Raw genomic sequence first — 19,221 nt, forward strand, 5'->3', positions numbered from 1 at the left:
TGTGATTGTTTATTATTTTACAACTTTTATTGCATAGTTTCAGGCGTTGCTTGAACATATTTCTACTATTGTGTAGTTTAATGCATATTTTTGAATAATTGGCATTAGAAGGTTGAATTGAAAAATTACGAATACTTAAAATCAAATTTTACGTTTGTAATTTTGGGGAGTAAGTCAAAAAAATATACATTTTTATCAACTACATAACTTCAAGGAAAACTTAAGAACACTGTTCTTGTCAGCTTAGATTCGAAATTGCATGCTTTTCGTATGTTGACTAATATTCGAAATTCGTACTTTTTTAGAATGTACATTATTTTGAAATCGTTTGCATGTTGACTAATATTCGAAATATAACCTCGAGGGTTATGAATTAGCTTGGTTGGAAAATTCGCTGTAATATGCGAAATATTGAATAAGAAGAATCGTTAACGTCTGTTGCCCCGAAGCTATAATACCCTTAGCATTGCAAAAGTTTCCACACAAAGACTTGATTTTGGTCGATCAGTTTGTATGGCAGCTACATGCATGCTACAATGGTACGGTATCGACGATTCTGACATATGGAGGGCGTCTTCGGGAGAGAAGAAAGTGCGCAAGTTTTCGGATCGATATCCCCAAAAACTGCGCATAATCCATCTTGAGACCCCGTATTCATAACAATATTCGACCGAATATACTCGTACGTCCAGCACGCAGTGAAGAAACTAAAGCAGCCGTAGCTGAGAGTGTACACAAAGACCGTGGAGAGTCGGTTCGGCGCCGTTCGCAGCACCTCGGATTGACCTATGAAACGACTTGATATCTCGATATCGAGATCTTAAATTGAAAGCGTACAAAATATAGCTCGTGCACAACTGATGTCTTACACGACATCGCTTCGCTCTATAGGCTTTGAAAAATTCCAAGAAGATTCGATGCTTTCGAGCCACATTCTTTTCAGCGGTGCGGCCCATTTGGTATGTAAGCCTCAATGGGTATGTAAACAAGCAAAATTACCGCATTTGGGACGAAGAGCAAGCTGAAGAGATGTAAGAGCTACAATTTATTTCAGAAAAAACAACAGTTTGATATTGTTTTGTGGGCCGGTGGAGTCGTCGGTCCATATTTCTTCAAAACTGATGCCGGTGTTAACGTAACCGTCAACCGCGTTCGTAGTCGAGCGATGATAACGGACTATTTGACGCCGGAAAATGAAATTCGTGATCTCGGCGACATCTGGTTTCAGCAAAACGGCGCCTCTGCCCTTACATCGCATCAATCAATGGTATGGCAGATAATTCCACGTTTTTGCGCCTGTCAATGGACCACTAAGATTGTGTGATATCACACCGTTAGGCTTTTTTCTGTGGGGATATAGCACAATCTAAAGTCCATGCGCACAATCCCGCTTTGATTCAGGACTCGGAGCAAAACATCGCGCCTGTCACTCGCCAGTTATCAGTCAAAGTGCTCGAACGAGTCATCGAAAATTGAGCTCAACGTATGGACCATCTGAAACGTAGCCGCGGCCAACATTTGGAAGAGATAATCTTCAAAAATTAAATGCCTAAGAAAGTTCTTTCGAATGATAATAAACATTCCCCATTAAATTTGAAGTATCTGTGTTTTTTCTTTAAAAAAGCAGGAACCTCGAAATGGAACACGCTTTAAAAGTGCATATATAATTTTTTGAATCTTCGACGTTTCCTTGTGGGTGTTACAAACTTCGTGTAAAACTTAATAGACTCTGTACAGGATATAAAATTATGGCTTCGGCATGTTAAGAGCTAAATATGTATAATAGGTCGCACTAAATATAAGTTTTTCTAGTTCTATAGTTGTTTTAACTGTTTTATTGAATTAGTTAATGTTAATATAATCTTTTCGAAAACCAATTTCATCATATAGTAGTAGTAGTAGATTTTTCTTAGCAATAAGTTTTAAGTTTTATTTATAGTTCTCTTTGGTTGGGGGTCTGCAAAATTTCTACAAATTTCTTCACATACTATTTCTATTTGGTTTGTATTAAAGTCCTATTATATAATATATAAGTTTATATGCAAGTTTGTAACTACATAATTAACCAGTTCATTTAGTTAGCTAAAATTAAACTATTATTTTTAAGTAGTTAGCTTCTATTTCTTTGCTGAAAACTTTCTCTTTAATTAACTTTAACTATTACAGTTATGTTTTTCTTTTAAACTGTTAAGTATTTTGTATTGTTTTTATTGTAAGTATGCATATGTTCATTTATGTATTCGTTTTAATTATTTTTTTGTAGTTCACAAGGGTTAACACAACGCAGGTTTAGGCATGGCTATAGAGTATAGCTTTTAACTACCAAATATACTAACTATATATAGAGTAGTACAGTACATCTAAATTTCGTAGTTAGGTAGTTAGTTATGTGTGTACTTGGTGTATAACTTTGTAATAGATTTGTATATAATACGAACACTAGGTATACATGTAGGATGGGTATAGTTCAAGTAGGTCTCAATATTGGGTTCTATATAGCATAATTGCTTAACAACTAAGAAAATCATACAGTCTACAAAATATATACGGATATGTTCTAAATATATAAACCGATTTCGATTCCCCTGCCTCACGATATTATGCACTCGTAACTTGTTTTATGTTTGATTGAGCACGTAGTATATTTTTTATGCCAGTTCTTGTTCGTTTCACTACTCACAAGGTCGTTTGGGAAATCTAAGACAGCAACATATACTATATAATAATGTCAGCTGTGGCTATTTAATGTGTTGCGTTAGTTTACCACCTCTAATACTGTCTTTTACAGTGATAGTTTCGTCTATATTAAAAGTATTGTGAATGAAAGCGTTGTGTATTGATGATTTGGTCGAATAATGCTTGAAAGTGTGGAAAATATTACAAAAGACATGACATACATGACACTTCAGAAAAAATATTAGTCTTTCCTTGATTCGTAATTTTCGGTTAGCTAAAAATTCACAAATTTTCGAAGATAAAAATTAAGGTTTTTTTTAATACAAAACAAGAAAAAACGTTAACTTCGGCTGCACCGAAGCTAATATACACTTCACAGATTACATTGGTGCCTTAGAAAATAATTTATATCAAATTTCGTAAGTATATCTTGTCAAATGCAAAAGTTTTCCATACAAGAACTTGATACCGATCATTCAGTTTGTATGACAGCTATATGCTATAATAAGCCGATCTGAACAATTTTTTCGGAGATTACATTATTTTTACAAACAATAACTCATAACAAATTTCGTGAAGTTACGTTGTCAAATGTGAATGTTTTCCATACAAGAACTTGATTCCGATCGTTCAGTTTGTATGGTAGCTATATGTTATAGTGGTCCGATATCGGCCGTTCCGACAAATGAGCAGCTTCTTGAAGAGAAAATGACGTTTGCAAAATTTCAAAAGGATATCTTAAAAACTGAGGGACTAGTTCGTATATATACAGACAGACAGACAGCCGGACAGACAGACAAACAGACGGACATGGCTAAATCGACTCAGCTCAACATACTGATCATTTATATATATACTTTATAGGGTCTCCGACGCTTCCTTCTGGGTGTTACAAACTTCGTGACAAACTTAATATACCCTGTTCAGGGTATAATAACAAACAAGTGAGGAAGGGCTAAGTTCGGGTGCAACTGAACATTTTATATTATTGCAACTTGCACAAACCAAAGCCAGGCAAATACTTTATAACTCATTGCTGAACTACAGAATTGGAAAAATGCTGGAAAATGGCCTTTCTTGACATCGAAAGTGCTTTCGACAATGCGTCCTACGCCAGCGTCATCAAGGCGCTGGAGAAAAGGAATGTGGCAGCTCCAGTACGCAGATCGATAGAGGCTTTACTGCGTATTAGGATAGCTGAAACCACTGTGGGGGAGAGTAAGATTCGACTTGGTACCACGAGGGGCTGCCCACAGGATGGAGTTCTATCCCTCCTACAAAGGAGCCTAGTAGTAGATGAGTTCCTTGAGTTGCTCGTAAACAATGGGATTCGATGCAAGGTGTACGCCGATGACATTATGGCCGACAATCTAGCTCTTTCTGTGGCAGTTTTCAAGATAATGGGGACAGAACCAAGCATTTCGGTGGGCCCCACACCATAAAGGAGTTGTACGGAGGATAGAGTGCCCCTTGCTACTGCTATATTCTGTGCCAAATTACAATGGTATATCTTCATGGTCCGATTACGCCCATCTACGAACTCCTTACTTTACTGCTAAGGAACATGTGTACCAAAGTTTCATCAGATATCCTAATTTTTACGCAAGTTGCAGCTTGCATGGACAGACAGAAAGTCACCCGGATTTCAACACCTCTCGTCAATCTGATCATTTATATTTATATTTATATTCATATATTTATCTCGATTCGTTTTTGGTGATACGTAGAACAGTTAAATGAATAAAGGTATTATACTCTTTATATCTAGTATGGACTTCTGGGTTTTTTTATGTTTTTCTCGACACAGTAGAACTTCACATTTTTCTGGCGACAGGACGTAGAAACAATTTGAATTAACAGTTATTTTTGGGATAATAATAATGTTGCTCCGATTTTTATTGGGTTAATTATACACACTATGTTATGCTATGCCATGTTATGCTATGTTATGTTATACTATGCAATATAATGTTATGCTACACTTTGTTGTATCATGCTAAAATGGGTTATGTTATGTATATCATTTATGCTGTCATGTTATGTTATGCTATGCAACTTATGTTATATTATGCAATATGATGTTGTGCAAGTCATGTTATGCTATCATGTTATATGATGTATGTCATGTTATGTTACGACATATTAGTGATGCGGGGTCATGTTATTTTATGCTATGTTATGTTATTCCGCGTCATTTTATGCTACGGTATGCTACCTTTGTTATTCTATGTCATGTCATTTAACGTTATGTCATGCTATAGTATACTTTGCTATTATAGCGCCTTATATGCTTGGGTGAGGACGGTTGAAAGCGTGTTTGAACCAAAGGACGGAACAAATGGATAGATAGATGAATATATTATTTAGTTTAAGTGAACTTATATTAAGTAATGCTTCAGTGGGACGTAATTTGAAATGGGCAACGTGTGCAAAAATGAATTTGATATGTAACAAAGAATATTCTCAATACTATAGAGTAGTTGCTAAGGTCTAGTTTAAAGTAAAACAATTTACCAAAAGGCGAATAGGGGTTTGTTTGGGTGGTGAAAAGTTTACTAAAATGATTATAGTAGAGATATGCGCTAATTTCCGATTTCTGTAGTGGGAAGTAGTTATCAGTATGGTTTTGGGAATAAAGCCAACAGTTCTACGAAACTATGTCTATGTAACTATAACACTGTACAACAAAAGCAGGCGTTATGCAATAGTAACAGAGATCTAATATTCAATTATGATATATAGATATCAAAAAGCGATGTGGATTGAAACAGTTTAAAAAGTTTAGATTTGAAATTTCAAGTTAAGCACTGAAATTTATAAATTTTATGTTTTCTCATATGTTTTGATAAATAAGTTTTTTTTATTATTACAAACCAAAAATGTTCAGAAGTTGTCAAAATAACATACAAAAGTAGAACGAATTTTGCTAAAAGATCTTGGCCTACATCGATAAAAGATCAAATTGACACAAGAACTGATCGTCGTATGTTCGTGAATTGGGCTGAGCAACAACTTGATCCGGATTTTCATCGAAAAATCATCATCAGCGATGAGGCTTATTTCTGGCTGAATGGCTTTGCCAATAAGCAAAATATGAGTTATTGGTCAGGCAGAAATTCACACGTACTCCATGAGTCACCATTGCATCCCGGAAAAATTACGGTTTGGTGCGGTTTATGTACTTCCGTACTTCTTCCGTGATGATCAAGACCGGCACGTTAATGTGAATGGGAATCGCTACTGCTCAGTGATAACCGAATATTTTTGGTCCGAATTGGATGATACGTAGTTCCAACAGTACGACGCCACAAGCCACACAGTGAATGTCACAATCGAATTATTGAAAACCAAGTTTGGTGAACCATTTTATCTCACGAAATGGCCCAGTCAATTGGCCTGCCTCGGTCGTGCGATTTGACGCGGTTAGACAATTTCCTGTGGTGCTACGTCAAGTCAATGGTCTATGCCAACCAGCCGGCGGCGATTAATGAACTTCGTACGAATAAGTTGAGAAATTCTGAAATCTAGAATACGCAATTCACTTCACTGTTTTTCTAATACAAGGTGCTCGGAGAATTTCGGGCATGTCGCGGCCATTTTGCCACCAGCAAAAAAGCGCGGAAACGACTTACATGAAGTAGTGAGTGAAATTGTAGTACGGAAGAAATTGAATTCAAAAGAAATCGTTCTCATTTCTATGGTAGTTCCTTAATACGAAAGAAGATGATCGCAGCTGCAAAAAAATATAGCAGCCGTAGCTGAGCATGTATACGAAGACCGTGGATATGTGGAGCATATGGAGCGACTTGGCGCGATCGCGATCTTAAATTGAAAGCGTACAAAATACAACTTGTGCAAGAACTGAAGCCGCTTGACATTCCCAAACCACATCGCTTCGCTCTATTGGTTCTTGAAAAGCTCAAAGATGATCCGATGTTTTTGAGCCAAATTTTTTTCAGCGGTGTGGCCTATTTCTTGCTCAATGGGTGTGTAAAAAAGCAAAATTGCCGTTTTTGGAACGAAGAGCAACCTGAAGAGATTTAAGAACTGCCATTTCTTATAGACAAAACAACGGTTTGGGGTGGTGGCTGAATCATCGGTCCATGATAACCATTTGATACCTGAAATTAAAGCTTGTTATCTCAGCGACAATTCCACACATCATATCAATCAACGGCTTTATTGAGAGAACACTTCGGTGAGCATATAATTTCACGTTTTGGGACGGTCGATTGACCATCAAGATCGTGTTAGACTTTTTCCTGGGGGGATATGTTAAGTCTTAAGTCTATGCTGACAATCCCGCTTCGGTTCAGGTCTTGGAGCATTACATCACGCGTATCATTCGCCAGTTATCAGTCGAACTGACTCAACGAAAATTGGACTCAACATATGGGCCATCTGAGTTGTAGCTGCGGCCAACATTTGAAAGAGATAATCCTAAAAAAATAAATGTCAAAGAATGTTCTTTCGAATGATAGTAAACCTTCCCCATTAGATTTGTAGGTTCTGTAGGGAAACTCGAAATGGATCCCCACTTATTATCGACGCATTCGCTGCCGCCAAAGCTCAAACAGCTCACTTCTAAGTTACAAATAATTGATGATTAGAGCATTTCAAACGGCATATTCAAAAACTTAATCCTTGGATTTTTCTCTTCAACCAACCACATTATTCACCAATGATATTCACCATGTGACTATTTGCTTTTTTCAACATATAATACCAACGTGGAAGGAGTATTTTATGTTGATATCTCAGCCAATTAGGTAAATGTAACCGTGGTGCTCAATAAATGTATTGTGTTTTGAGGTTAAAGAAACTTATTTTGAGTAAGTTATAACATTTGAAGATAATGTCACAAAATTCGTTTACTTTCAGTACACAACTTGTATAGTAGGGAGGAGGAGGATTAAACTGATTTACGACGACATTTCTTACAATTTGTGTACTATAAGTAATCTAAAAAAATTTTCACAACGATTGTTCCAGAAAGAAGTAAAATTTTGCCTTAATAAACTAAAAATTTACGTAAACGTCTTAATCATTTAACTTTAGTAACTGAACGTCATTTGGTAACGCAAAGGCCCAGTTTTGGGTTCATTGGCCTACCAGACTACCTAACCTAACATATTAAATGTTAAACATCGCTTTTTGACGCCATACAACATAGCCTGTTTTTTTGAAACGCCATTTTAGCTTACTCTTTGCTGTTGTACAGTGCATTTAAAAAGTAGTTGGACTCACTAAAAAGGTATTTTAAAAAAATATTTGCAACTTTTCTATAAGTTTTCTGTTATTTTTCTTTAAATTTTGTATATAAGTGTGTTTGAACGTGTTTTATGCATAAATGTAAATAAGAAAAGTGTTTTTATTTAGTAAATTTGTATACATAAAATGTTTTTCTCCTTGTAAATAATACTGTTTTGCTAATACTAAACATCAATTTATACACAGGTGATGTTTTTGTTGCGTGTTTACAATTAAAAAAGTAAGATAACGTCAACTGAAATGTAAAATAACGGAACATCACTTTACATCATCTCATAAGTTTACAAGCGAAGAAAAAACGATATAATAAAAACCACTCATATTAGAAAAAAATAGAGTTTTGGTTATAAAATGGTTATATATTGGTTATATATGAGAGAGAAAATGATTATATAGGTTATAACTGAGAGCGTAACCTTGAAATTTTACGTTATTACATATATAATATGATGTAGTAAATCGAAGCAATAAAAAACACAATTTCGACTTTTTTGATGCTACGTTATTTTGCATTTCAGGTGACGTTATGTAATATTTGTGTGTAATTCCAATAGTAATTTCTATAAACTAATACTTTTTCAACACACTTTATTTTTTTATTATTTCTTGCTGCACAGCAATTCCTAGCGTTTAATAAATTAAGGCTTTGAAGAAAATTTGCTATATGTCAACTTAACAACAACAAACAAATACTTTTTTATGTCAAAATTCACTTTAACGCTTGTACAGTTAGTTATATTCGTTTTTAACAGTTTTCTACTTATAACAAATATTATTAGTTGCATTTCTTTTAATTGCATTATAAATCATAGTAAATATATGTGACACTTGCCGATTTCTTCATTTGTATACATACACATACATACATCTATAGTTATAAGGACCACAAAGTTTGTGTGTGTATATAAAAAATCCTTATCAAATATGCCTACCAAATATTTTTTTTGCTACAAACATACATACATACATATGTGTTGGAAACTACACGTACACATACATATTTATGTTAATTATTTTATGTAAATTTGCATAATAATTTACTTGTACATCAAAAATCTATTTAACACTTTTTATCTAATTAATTTTACGTTTGTTTATTGTAATTTTATTCGCGCAACATTTTTTTGTTATTTATTTAATAATATTATCTTTCATTTCGTGTGTTTCATTTTTAACATATTACGCTTCATAATTAAAATATATCTATATAACTGTTTCTAGACGTAAATTTGTCATCGCTAATTTATGCAATTTTCCGCTTATTTTATTGATCTTAGCTATTTTGGGTACTTGGGTACTAAAAAATTAAGTTTTTGAATTTACTTAAGTCTTTTTAAATTTTTGCTAATCTCATTTTATTTATCTACATTATATATATACCTATATATATATATTATATAAGCTTAATTTTGTATATAAGTATACATATAATTAAATTCAATAACACTGCATTCATGCTTTCGATCTTTTTTTGTAAGATTTTTCCTAAATTTTGGTATCACTATAAAAATCAAAACTTTCAGTGGTAGTCAGTTTTATTTAAATTTACGGAAACTGGCGCAGAGTAATTTTTTTAATTTAGGTAAGAAAATATCAAAAATAAATTAAGTTCTCTTTTTAAGGGCCCCAGAATATAAATAATAAATATGTATTTACCGAATAAATGAAGCTGTTATGCTACAAACACATTCCTAAAACCCTTAAAGGGATCAAATAACCGAATTTCCAATCTTAAGACTTTCGAAGTTCAAATTTTGAAATTAAAATACACTGAGGAATACTTCATATTTCAGTTATGCTCTATCACATACGTTCTCCCCAACCATCACGCTGAGACCATAGTTTTAGAGGTTATATCCACTTCTGAATCTTAGAAAATCGATGTTTTTCTTTGCATACTGCTATGAGAAAAAAAATAGTAAGACCTTGTTTATAATTGTAAAATTTATAATTTATTCTTCAAAATCTATGACGTTTCCTCGAAGTAATGCTCTTTAGTCCCAATAACGTCTCGATAATATGAGAAAACTGTCATCAAAACCTTGATTTTTGTACTACTTTGATGTGTTTTTTTCGGCTTCGGCTCACCTTTACCACGATATTCGTCTATTTCCGTGTCATAAGCATGAATACCGGACTCAACGCCAGTAATAATACGACAACCTGGTAGTCGGCAAGCATTGTTTCACAGACATTAACGCGACGCTGTTTTTCGAAAAAATTTCATGATTTTGTAACCAATGCTGTTTTCACATTTCTTAGTGCCAAATGATCTTCCAAAGTGGTTTTCACTAATCCTAACGATATTCCGACGATGCCAGTAAGATCTCTGACGGTTAATCCTCGATCCTCAAGCACCAATTCCTTTATTTTATTGACGTGTTGATCATCAGTTGATGTTGATGGCCGTTCTGGGCGTGGTTCATCATCAACACGTTCTTGAACCTCTTTGAATATTTATACTAAACAAAAACACTTGTTCGCAACAAACAATTATCATCGAAGGCCCTTTTCCACAAGCTGAACGTTTCGGGACCTGAAATTTGATTCCGCACACAAAATTTGATGGAACTTCTTTGTTGAATAATTTCACTCATCGTAAAAATCACCGAATGAACTTTCTGTACTTTGGAAAGACAACCGTATACTAAGCCCTAATGAATATTTTGATGTGGCATTTGCCACAGATATCATTGATAGTCATACCAACCTAAAGAAAAAAATATTTCGACTAATTGGCTTTTTTTACACCTTGTATTTAATTCCAATCTTACGTTAATTTTGGGACACACTTTATACCCATATATCATCCTATATCACGATAAACCTGAAACGGGTTCCAGGACATAGTGTTATCCGTAATAACTGCGAAACAGACTAGCCATAGCAGACACCACCGTAAAACTAGAATCTGAATAAGAGGGAATTTATTAGACTCTGGCCGCTTGTAGATATTTAATCGGCGAACACGGTACAAATATAGTCATGACAAATGAGTCTCGTTGGAGTCAATCCCACCAAAAATAATATAATCGTAACCATTGGACGAGTGTTACATGACGATGTCTTGAAGGTAGCGCAAATAAAACTTTTTTTTACTATTGAACTTCATCAGGACCACAGAATGGTTCAGGGAACACTTTACGGAGTGAGAGTTAAGCAGACAAATCTTCCTCACAGACATATTTTTTCAGAGGCCCTTATAAAGGTTGACTACACATCCAGAGAATTTAAAATTTTTCAAAATGCATCACGGACTATTAAAGTAAATTAAATTTTGTAAATGGACATTATTTTAATTTATTTTTTAAATAAAATGCTTGTAAAAAAAATTAGAAAAAATCCAAATCCAATAACGCTCAATAACCGTCTAAAACCGAAAAGGTTAATGGACTTGTAATTGGCAACAACTCCAAGGCATGCGCCATGCCAAGTTGCTTATGGGTGGTTACAGCCTCTACAGGTTTAAATACATATGTAATCAACCTCTCAAAGGACAAATTCAGGCATTCTACACTGACCTGTTATCACATGGGCCTAGCAAGTTGCCGGTTCTGCCACAGCGAGCCTGAAACTCCAGAACACCTGCTGATAGACTACGTATCAGTCTGCAGATGCTGGATAAAGGCCCACATGGATCCATGTCTCCAAATAGGGATCACATCGCCTCATTAGCACCTGACAGTATATTGGAACTTATCAATATGCTGGAGCTAAGTGGGTTGCTAGATCGCGGTGCAATCCCTATCATTTATCTTATCTTATCTTATTGGACTTCTATGATCTTAAAAACGTACTGGCAATAGCCTTGACAGACGGCAGCGTTAATACGGATTAACTACGCACTTAAGCAGATTTAAATTTGTAGGTGACAGACGGCAGATATGCGAATTTGAAACTCGCGTAAACAGCTGATTGTCATTTTTATAATATTTTCAATGAAAATGGATAGAAGATAAACATTGCGGTTAGCCGACCAATTTTTACAAAACAATTTTTTACTACAAAAACTACATCATAACTTGTTTTATTATTGAAAATTTGAAAAACAGCTGTCAGTTTGTTTCATTCACAATAGATTAAAATTGACCATGTTTAACAATGTTGCCAAAGGCAATGCAGCTAAGTCTCTAAAAGTTTGAGGATTAAATGGGAGTTAGCAACGCAGTTATCTTCACTAACTCCTGAATTTATCCGGATTAACTAAATTAAATAATTAATGCATTAATGCCGTCTGTCAATGCTATAAGGTCTGCAGAGATCAGATGATCGATTCAGAACAATACATGCTAAACGAAATTTTAAGCAAGCAGTGCGTTCGACTGTAGCTAGTTTATCAAATAATATTGTTGATATAATTAAAGTTGCACCGAAGCTAACTACCCTTCACAGGTGCATTTCTGTTAGTAACTATGTGTTCAGTTTGTATGGAAGCTATATGCTATAATTAACCGATCTGAACAATTTCTTCGGAGATTACATTGTTGCCTTAGAAAAAAATATATATAAAAAAATTTCATGAATATATCTTGTCAAATGTGAAAGTTTTCCATACAAGCATTTAATTCCGATCGTTCAGTTTGTATGACAGCTATATGCTATAGTTAACTGAACTGATCAATTTCTTCGGAGATTACATTGTCGCCTCAGAAAATAATATATGCCAAATTTCGTTAATATATCTTGTCAAATGTGAAAGTTTTCCATACAAGCATTTGATTCCGATCGTTCAGTTTGTATGGCAGCTATATGCTATAGTTAACTGATCTGATCAATTTCTTCGGAGATTACATTGTTGCCTTAGAAAATAATATATACCAAATATCGTGAATATATGTATCTTGTCAAATGTGAAAGTTTTCCATACAAGCATTTGATCCCGATCGTTCAGTTTGTATGGCAGCTATATGTTATAGTAGTCCGATATCGGCCGTTCCGACAAATGAGCAGCTTCTTGAAGAGAAAATGACGTTTGCAAAATTTCAAAACGATATCTTAAAAACAGAGGGACTAGTTCGTATATATACAGACAGACAGACGGACAGACAGACGGACATGGCTAAATCGACTCAGCTCGACATACTGATCGTTTATATATATACTTTATAGGGTCTCCGACGATTCCTTCTGGGTGTTACAAACTTCGTGACAAACTTAATATACCCTGCTCAGGGTATAAAAAGGAGCATCGCTTCAAATCTGAAAATTTATGTTATAAACATGTTCTGCGCCAGTTCCACATTATTTCTGTCTATTGCTTAGTTTAAATGTATTACAAATATTTTCATTGTATCTACGCGTTCATACGAAAACTGAGAGTTCAAGTGAAACCACATTTGTGGGTGCTGGAGGCAGATCAAGGACAACCATAGTTAAAGCGTTGTAATACTACCAAGAAATAAAAAAAAAATTACAATAAAAACTTTTAGGCATTTACGAGTTTTTAGTACGGTCTATTACAGTGATAACAAGAACTTTTAAGTACAGTTAGTTTAAATTAAAACCGTTAAATATTTACATTTACGAGTGTGTTAGTAATAAATTCAATATAGGGAACAATTACGAAAACGCTTTAATGCCTATTGTTATGTTATACAAACATTAAACCGTTACAATTAAGTCGCATTTAATTACAGTTAACGCTAAACTAGCCTAACCTACAACAACGGCTGCATAAAAAATTAGCTTATTAACTATGTCTAAGTATTTAAGCAAAACGCACTTCATGTAGCTAATTTCATTTCGCATTTTCTTTTAAATTAGAAATTATAACTCATCACAAATATAAAGTTTGCGCCACTGATCGTTCAAGTTTTGCGCACGCGCCTGTAAACACACGTGTAGTATGTGTCGTACAAAACCGTTATATATGCTATATTGTTACTTCATACTTAAATAGATGTACATATGTATATTTTTTTACGATTTGAAGCCTCTAAATTTTCATTGCTGGCAAATTCGTTAATTTCTACTGCCTGTCTAAGATCCTTTGTTTTTTTTTTTATTTTGCTAAACTATTATTTGTGTGTGTAACGCCTTTATTGTAACGCTTAAGTGTACCTCTTTTAGAGTGCTTCAGTCGATGAACTACAGGGTCCAATATAGGCAGCAGCGCCAACCACATCCGATGGTGTACCCGGCGTCACCAAGCTGCCACCACCGCTGGCAGCCGAGCTCGTAGCCATTGTTGTTGCGCCCATGTTTGTCGTTAAGGCGATGCTGGTGCCGATTGCTGCTTGCTTTATCGCGGTAAGAGTAGAAGCAGCCACGCTTTCAGCGGCCATTTTGTGTATGGTTGTTGCTAGATCGTCACTTTTCGGTGGATACTGTGTGAAAAAATAAATTATTTTTCGGAAATAAGTTTGCTTTCACGAATTTGAACAGTTAAAAAGTAAATGTACAGCCTAAACCTGCCTTTCGAAGTTCGTAACCGAGGTGCTGTTCGAGGTAATGATTTTTATATGGCTTAAGCAATATTAACCTTAGGATTTAAACTTTTATAGTAACTAAACAAGGCCGGTACGATTGCTTTTCACCAACATAAGATGGAGTAAGCATTCAGTGCAACTAAGCCACTTGCCAACGAACTTTATAGAGTCCTGACTAGCTTAGAATCCATTGGATTTGCTAGGAATAAGAAGTCAGTGAAACGAATTGTTTACATCCGAACCTAACAAGAGTGCTGACTAGGTCAAATCTGACTGATCGTACAGCTGAACTTGGAATACGGAGTCATTGACTTAAATCACTTACATTCGAACCTAACTTTGCTTGGATTAAGGATCCTTTGAAACACTAAATCACTTACATTCGAACTTTACAGAGCCTTGACTGTCTCAGATCTGCCGGATATTTACAACTGAGCTTGGATCAAGGATCTATGAAAACTGCAACACACATTCATCCGAACTTTATAGAGCCTTGACTGTTTCAGATCTGCGAGATATTTACAAAATAACTGTAGCATGGATTAAGGATCCTTTGAAACTAAATCACTTACATTCGAACTTTACGGAACATTGATATGCCCAGATCTGCCGGATATTTACAACTGAGCTTGTATTAAGGATCCATTAAAACTGAAGCACTTTTATCTGAACATTACAGAGCCTTGACTGTCTCAGATCTGCCGGATGTTTACAAAATAACTGTAGCTTGGATTACTGAAGCACTTTCATATAAATTTTACAGAACCTTGACAGGCTCAGATTCTGATAGATGCATGCAGCGAGTTTGGAATATGGATCAATTGAAACTAAGCCACTTGAAATTGAACGTCACAAGGCCCTCACAATCTCAAATCTTGTGGAGCTTTGTATCTGAACTTTACTTTTGGAATATGGATCAATTGAAACTAAGCCACTTGAAATTGAACTTCACAAGGCCCTCACAATCTCAAATCTTGTGGAGCTTTGCATCTGAATTTGGAACAAAGCTCCATTGAAACTGAACCACTTGCATCGGAACCTAACAGAGCTCTCACTATGCCAGGTGTGCCTGAGTTCCCAGCTGAGCTTGGAATAAGTTGCTTTTGAAACTGAATCACTTGATCCGAATAGAGGGCTAACTAGCTCAGATCTGCCGGATCTTGTAAAAGTGCTTGGTGGAACACTTATATCCCAATCTAACTGAGCGCTGACTAGTACAGGCCTGCCGGATCTTTGCAGCTGAATTTGCAATAAGAATCCAATGAAACTAACTGAGCACTCATTATCTCACATCTTGCCGGGCATTTGCATCTGAACCTAACAAAGCGCTAAAAAGGTCAAATCTCCCTTATCCTCCAGCTGAGCTTGGAATAAGTTGCTTTTGAAACTGAACCACTTACATCAGAATCTAACATTAATTTGGGTAGATTATTAAAGTCCCGTTTGGTCGGTACTAGATGCATCCGTAAACTACTGCAGACCAAAATGCACTTAACACCATCAATTACCTCTTGCAACTCATCCACCGATGGTAGTAGTTCATCTGTAGAATTTGGAGTTAATGGACTCGGTGTTGGCATACCGCTCAAGCGACTTAGCGCCGACGCGGCGCTCATGTGATGTTGTAGCGTATCGCCAATTACAATTTGCGGTTTATTTTGATTTAGATGTTGTTGTTGTTGCAGACGTGCCAAACGTAATTTCATCTCCTGACGTATCTCCTTCTGTTGGACCTCCTTCTCGAAACGCATCATACTATAACTACGCACAGACGAACTAGTACTATGAACCGACGCTAGACTTGGTCTTCGAGAACCTGTATTTCAGCGTGTTAGTGTGTGTTTATGTGTATTTGTTGAAGAGAGGAATATTTACAGTGAGATTATTAACTTGTGAATAATTAAATTTATTAAATTGTGAATTCATTCATATAAGTTAATATATAATTATATAGATCGTTAGCAGCAGTTTTGTATCATTAGTTGGTATAACTTGTAAGAATTTTTTGGCCAATAAAAAAACAAACTATAAAAATATAAATTTTTAATTTATTCTAATACTCTTTCTCTGCGCGCTAATGATGCAAAACTAGTGCTGTGGTAAAAAATATATCAGGCTTGTAAGCTTGCTTTATTTTCGGGACGCTGCAGCTATATTTAGAAAGAGGGTGGAGAGTTTTAATACAAATTTAGGCATAGTTTTAGGCGTACAAGCGTAGCGTGCATATGTTGCTCATTAGCCCATTTTACACTTAAGATTCGCTAAAAAAGGTACAGGTACGAAGTAAGCCGAATAGTTGGTACGAATACTTTACAAGGGTATAGGGATAGAAGAAATTTTTACATTTCGTTCATATGGATAGAAAGCTTAATTTTATAATTTTTTTATGGGAAGTTATACAAGTTACATAGAACAAAGCGCAAAAGATAGAAATTTATATGAAAATTTAATTACAAATATTTTTGATATATGCACTAATTTTTCTAAAATTAAGTTAAAAAAAAATTTAGTTATTAAATGTTAGTTATTAAATTTAGTTATTAAATTTTTTTTCATAGGAATATTATTTTTATTTTTTTCCTCTACAAAAAAGAAACTTTTTTTAGGATAAATTTTCTTTTCCTTCAAATAATAAAAAAAAATAAATTTTTTTTCGATCGAAAATTGTTACGATTGTTTTCATAAAAAGTATTTTTTTATAACACAAGAAACAATTATTCTTTTATTCATGTGAAAGTTGGTAGAAAAATTAATTAATTTTAATAATTATTTGGAATAAAATATAATTAATAAAATTCTAGAGAGAAAAGTTTATTTTATTTAAATTTAAATTAAGTATTCAATTGAAAAAAAAAATATTCAAATTATATTTTTAGCTACGACATTGAAAAAAATAATTTTATTAAAAATATATTTTCTATTGTAAATAGTTTTTTGATGTTTCTAAGATGTTTCAAGAAAAAAAATTATTTTATTTTATTTTAATAAAAAAAATATTAAATTATTCAACTTATTTTTTTAGCTACGAAATTAAATAAATTAAAAAAATTTAAAATAAAATCTATTTTAGATTTATTAAGAAAAATTAAGTAAATTAAGTATTCAATTGAAAAAAAAATATTCAACTAATTTTTTTAGCTACGAAATTAACAAACAATTTATTTAATTAAAAAAAAATAGATTTTATTTAAATTTTTTTTTAATGCTCAATTCAAGAGACATTTTATTGTAATGAAAACATATTATCAATTATAAAAATTATTGAGTTAAAGAAATGTATTCATTAATTTTATTAAAAAAATATATTTTGTTATGAATATTTTTTATGTTTCGAAATTCAAAAGAAAATTTTATTTTAGTTTAGTCTAATTGAAAAAATTAATTCAATTAAAAAAATATTATTCAACTTATAAATTTTTTTGAGCTACGAAGATTTTCAAGAAAAAAAATAATTATATTAAAAAAAAATATTTTATTCAACTTATTTTTTTAACGAAATTAAATAAATTTAAAAAAATTAAATTAAAATAATCAATTCATTATTTTTATTAGAAAAAATAAGTAAATTAAGTATTCAATTGAAAAAAAAAATATAAATTTTTTTTTAGCTACGAAATTAACAAACAATTTATTTTAATATTTATAAAAAATAATATATTTTATTTAAATGTTTTTAAATGCTTCTCAATTCAAGAGACATTTTATTTTAATGAAAACAAATTATCAATTATAAAAATTATTGAATTAAAAAAATGTATTCATTAATTTTATTAAAAAAATATATTTTGTTTTGAATATTTTTTTATGTTTCGAAATTCAAAAGAAAATTTTATTTTAGTTTAGTCTAATTAATGAAATTATTCAATTAAAAAAATTTATTCAACTTATTTTTTTTTGAGCTACGAAATTAACAAAATATTAAATATATTAAAAAAATATATTTTGTTGTATTTTAATAAAAAAAAAATAAACAATTAAAAAAATATTCAACTTATTTTTATAGCTACGAAATTAAAAAAAAATAATAATTTTATTAAAAAATATATTTTATTCTAAATAATTTTATACATATATTTCATTTTATATATTTATAAAAAAATATAGTTTTTTAATGTTTTTAAATTCAAGAGAAAAATTGATTTTATTTTATTTTAAGTAAAAAAAAATTAATCAACTCATTTTTGAAGGTACGAAATTAACAAAAATTTAATTTTATTAGAAAAATATATTTTATTCTAAATAATTTTTTAATGCTTCTAAGTTGAAGAGAAACATTTAATTTATTTTATTTTAATTTAAAAAAAAGTATTCACTTAAAAAACTTTTTTTCAACTTATATTTTAAGCTACCAATTAACAAAATATTTATTTTATTTCAAATTTTTTTTAAGTTACGAAAATTAATTTTTATTTTTAATTTAATTTACATTTTTTTTAACTTTACTATTTTTTAGCAAAAATATTCTTTCATATAAATTTCTATTATTTGTAAGCGCTTTCGAGCATTAGCAACAGAGCACAGCGATAGTTTTTTACTTAGTTTCAGTTTGAAGAGTACACATAAATTTACAAAAACAAGTAAGTAGTAATAAAATTATTTTTTCGTATAAACAAATGCGTAGTATCGATAAAAGCAAGAAAAAATACACGCTTGATAATTTATAGGCAATATAAGCAAAAATTGCAAATAAATTGTGCCAGAGCGAAAAACTTAATTCACCGCCTGAAAGTACACAACAAATATAAAATAAATTAGTAAACACCTAAAAGTAGGCCACAAATATAAAATAAATTGATAAGCGGCTAAAAGTAGACCGCTAATATAAAATAAATTAATAGTTGCCTGA

General features: G+C 32.6%; 1 protein-coding gene across 1 annotated transcript in view; it reads right to left on the minus strand.

The window, feature by feature from the left end:
• Nucleotides 1–13,126: 13,126 nt before the first annotated feature.
• The window catches only part of LOC120778220, a 39,847-nt gene continuing 33,752 nt past the window's right edge, over nt 13,127–19,221 (minus strand). Inside the window, exons 7-8 of the mRNA XM_040109978.1 lie at nt 15,884–16,191; nt 13,127–14,273 (exon numbers count right to left, since the gene is read on the minus strand). Of these exons, the coding sequence (XP_039965912.1) occupies nt 14,013–14,273; nt 15,884–16,191 (569 nt within the window). The 3' untranslated portion in view covers nt 13,127–14,012. The remainder of the gene's footprint in view (nt 14,274–15,883; nt 16,192–19,221) is intronic.

Source organism: Bactrocera tryoni, chromosome 5 (assembly GCF_016617805.1).
Source record: "Bactrocera tryoni isolate S06 chromosome 5, CSIRO_BtryS06_freeze2, whole genome shotgun sequence".
NCBI classification, from domain to species: domain Eukaryota; kingdom Metazoa; phylum Arthropoda; class Insecta; order Diptera; family Tephritidae; genus Bactrocera; species Bactrocera tryoni.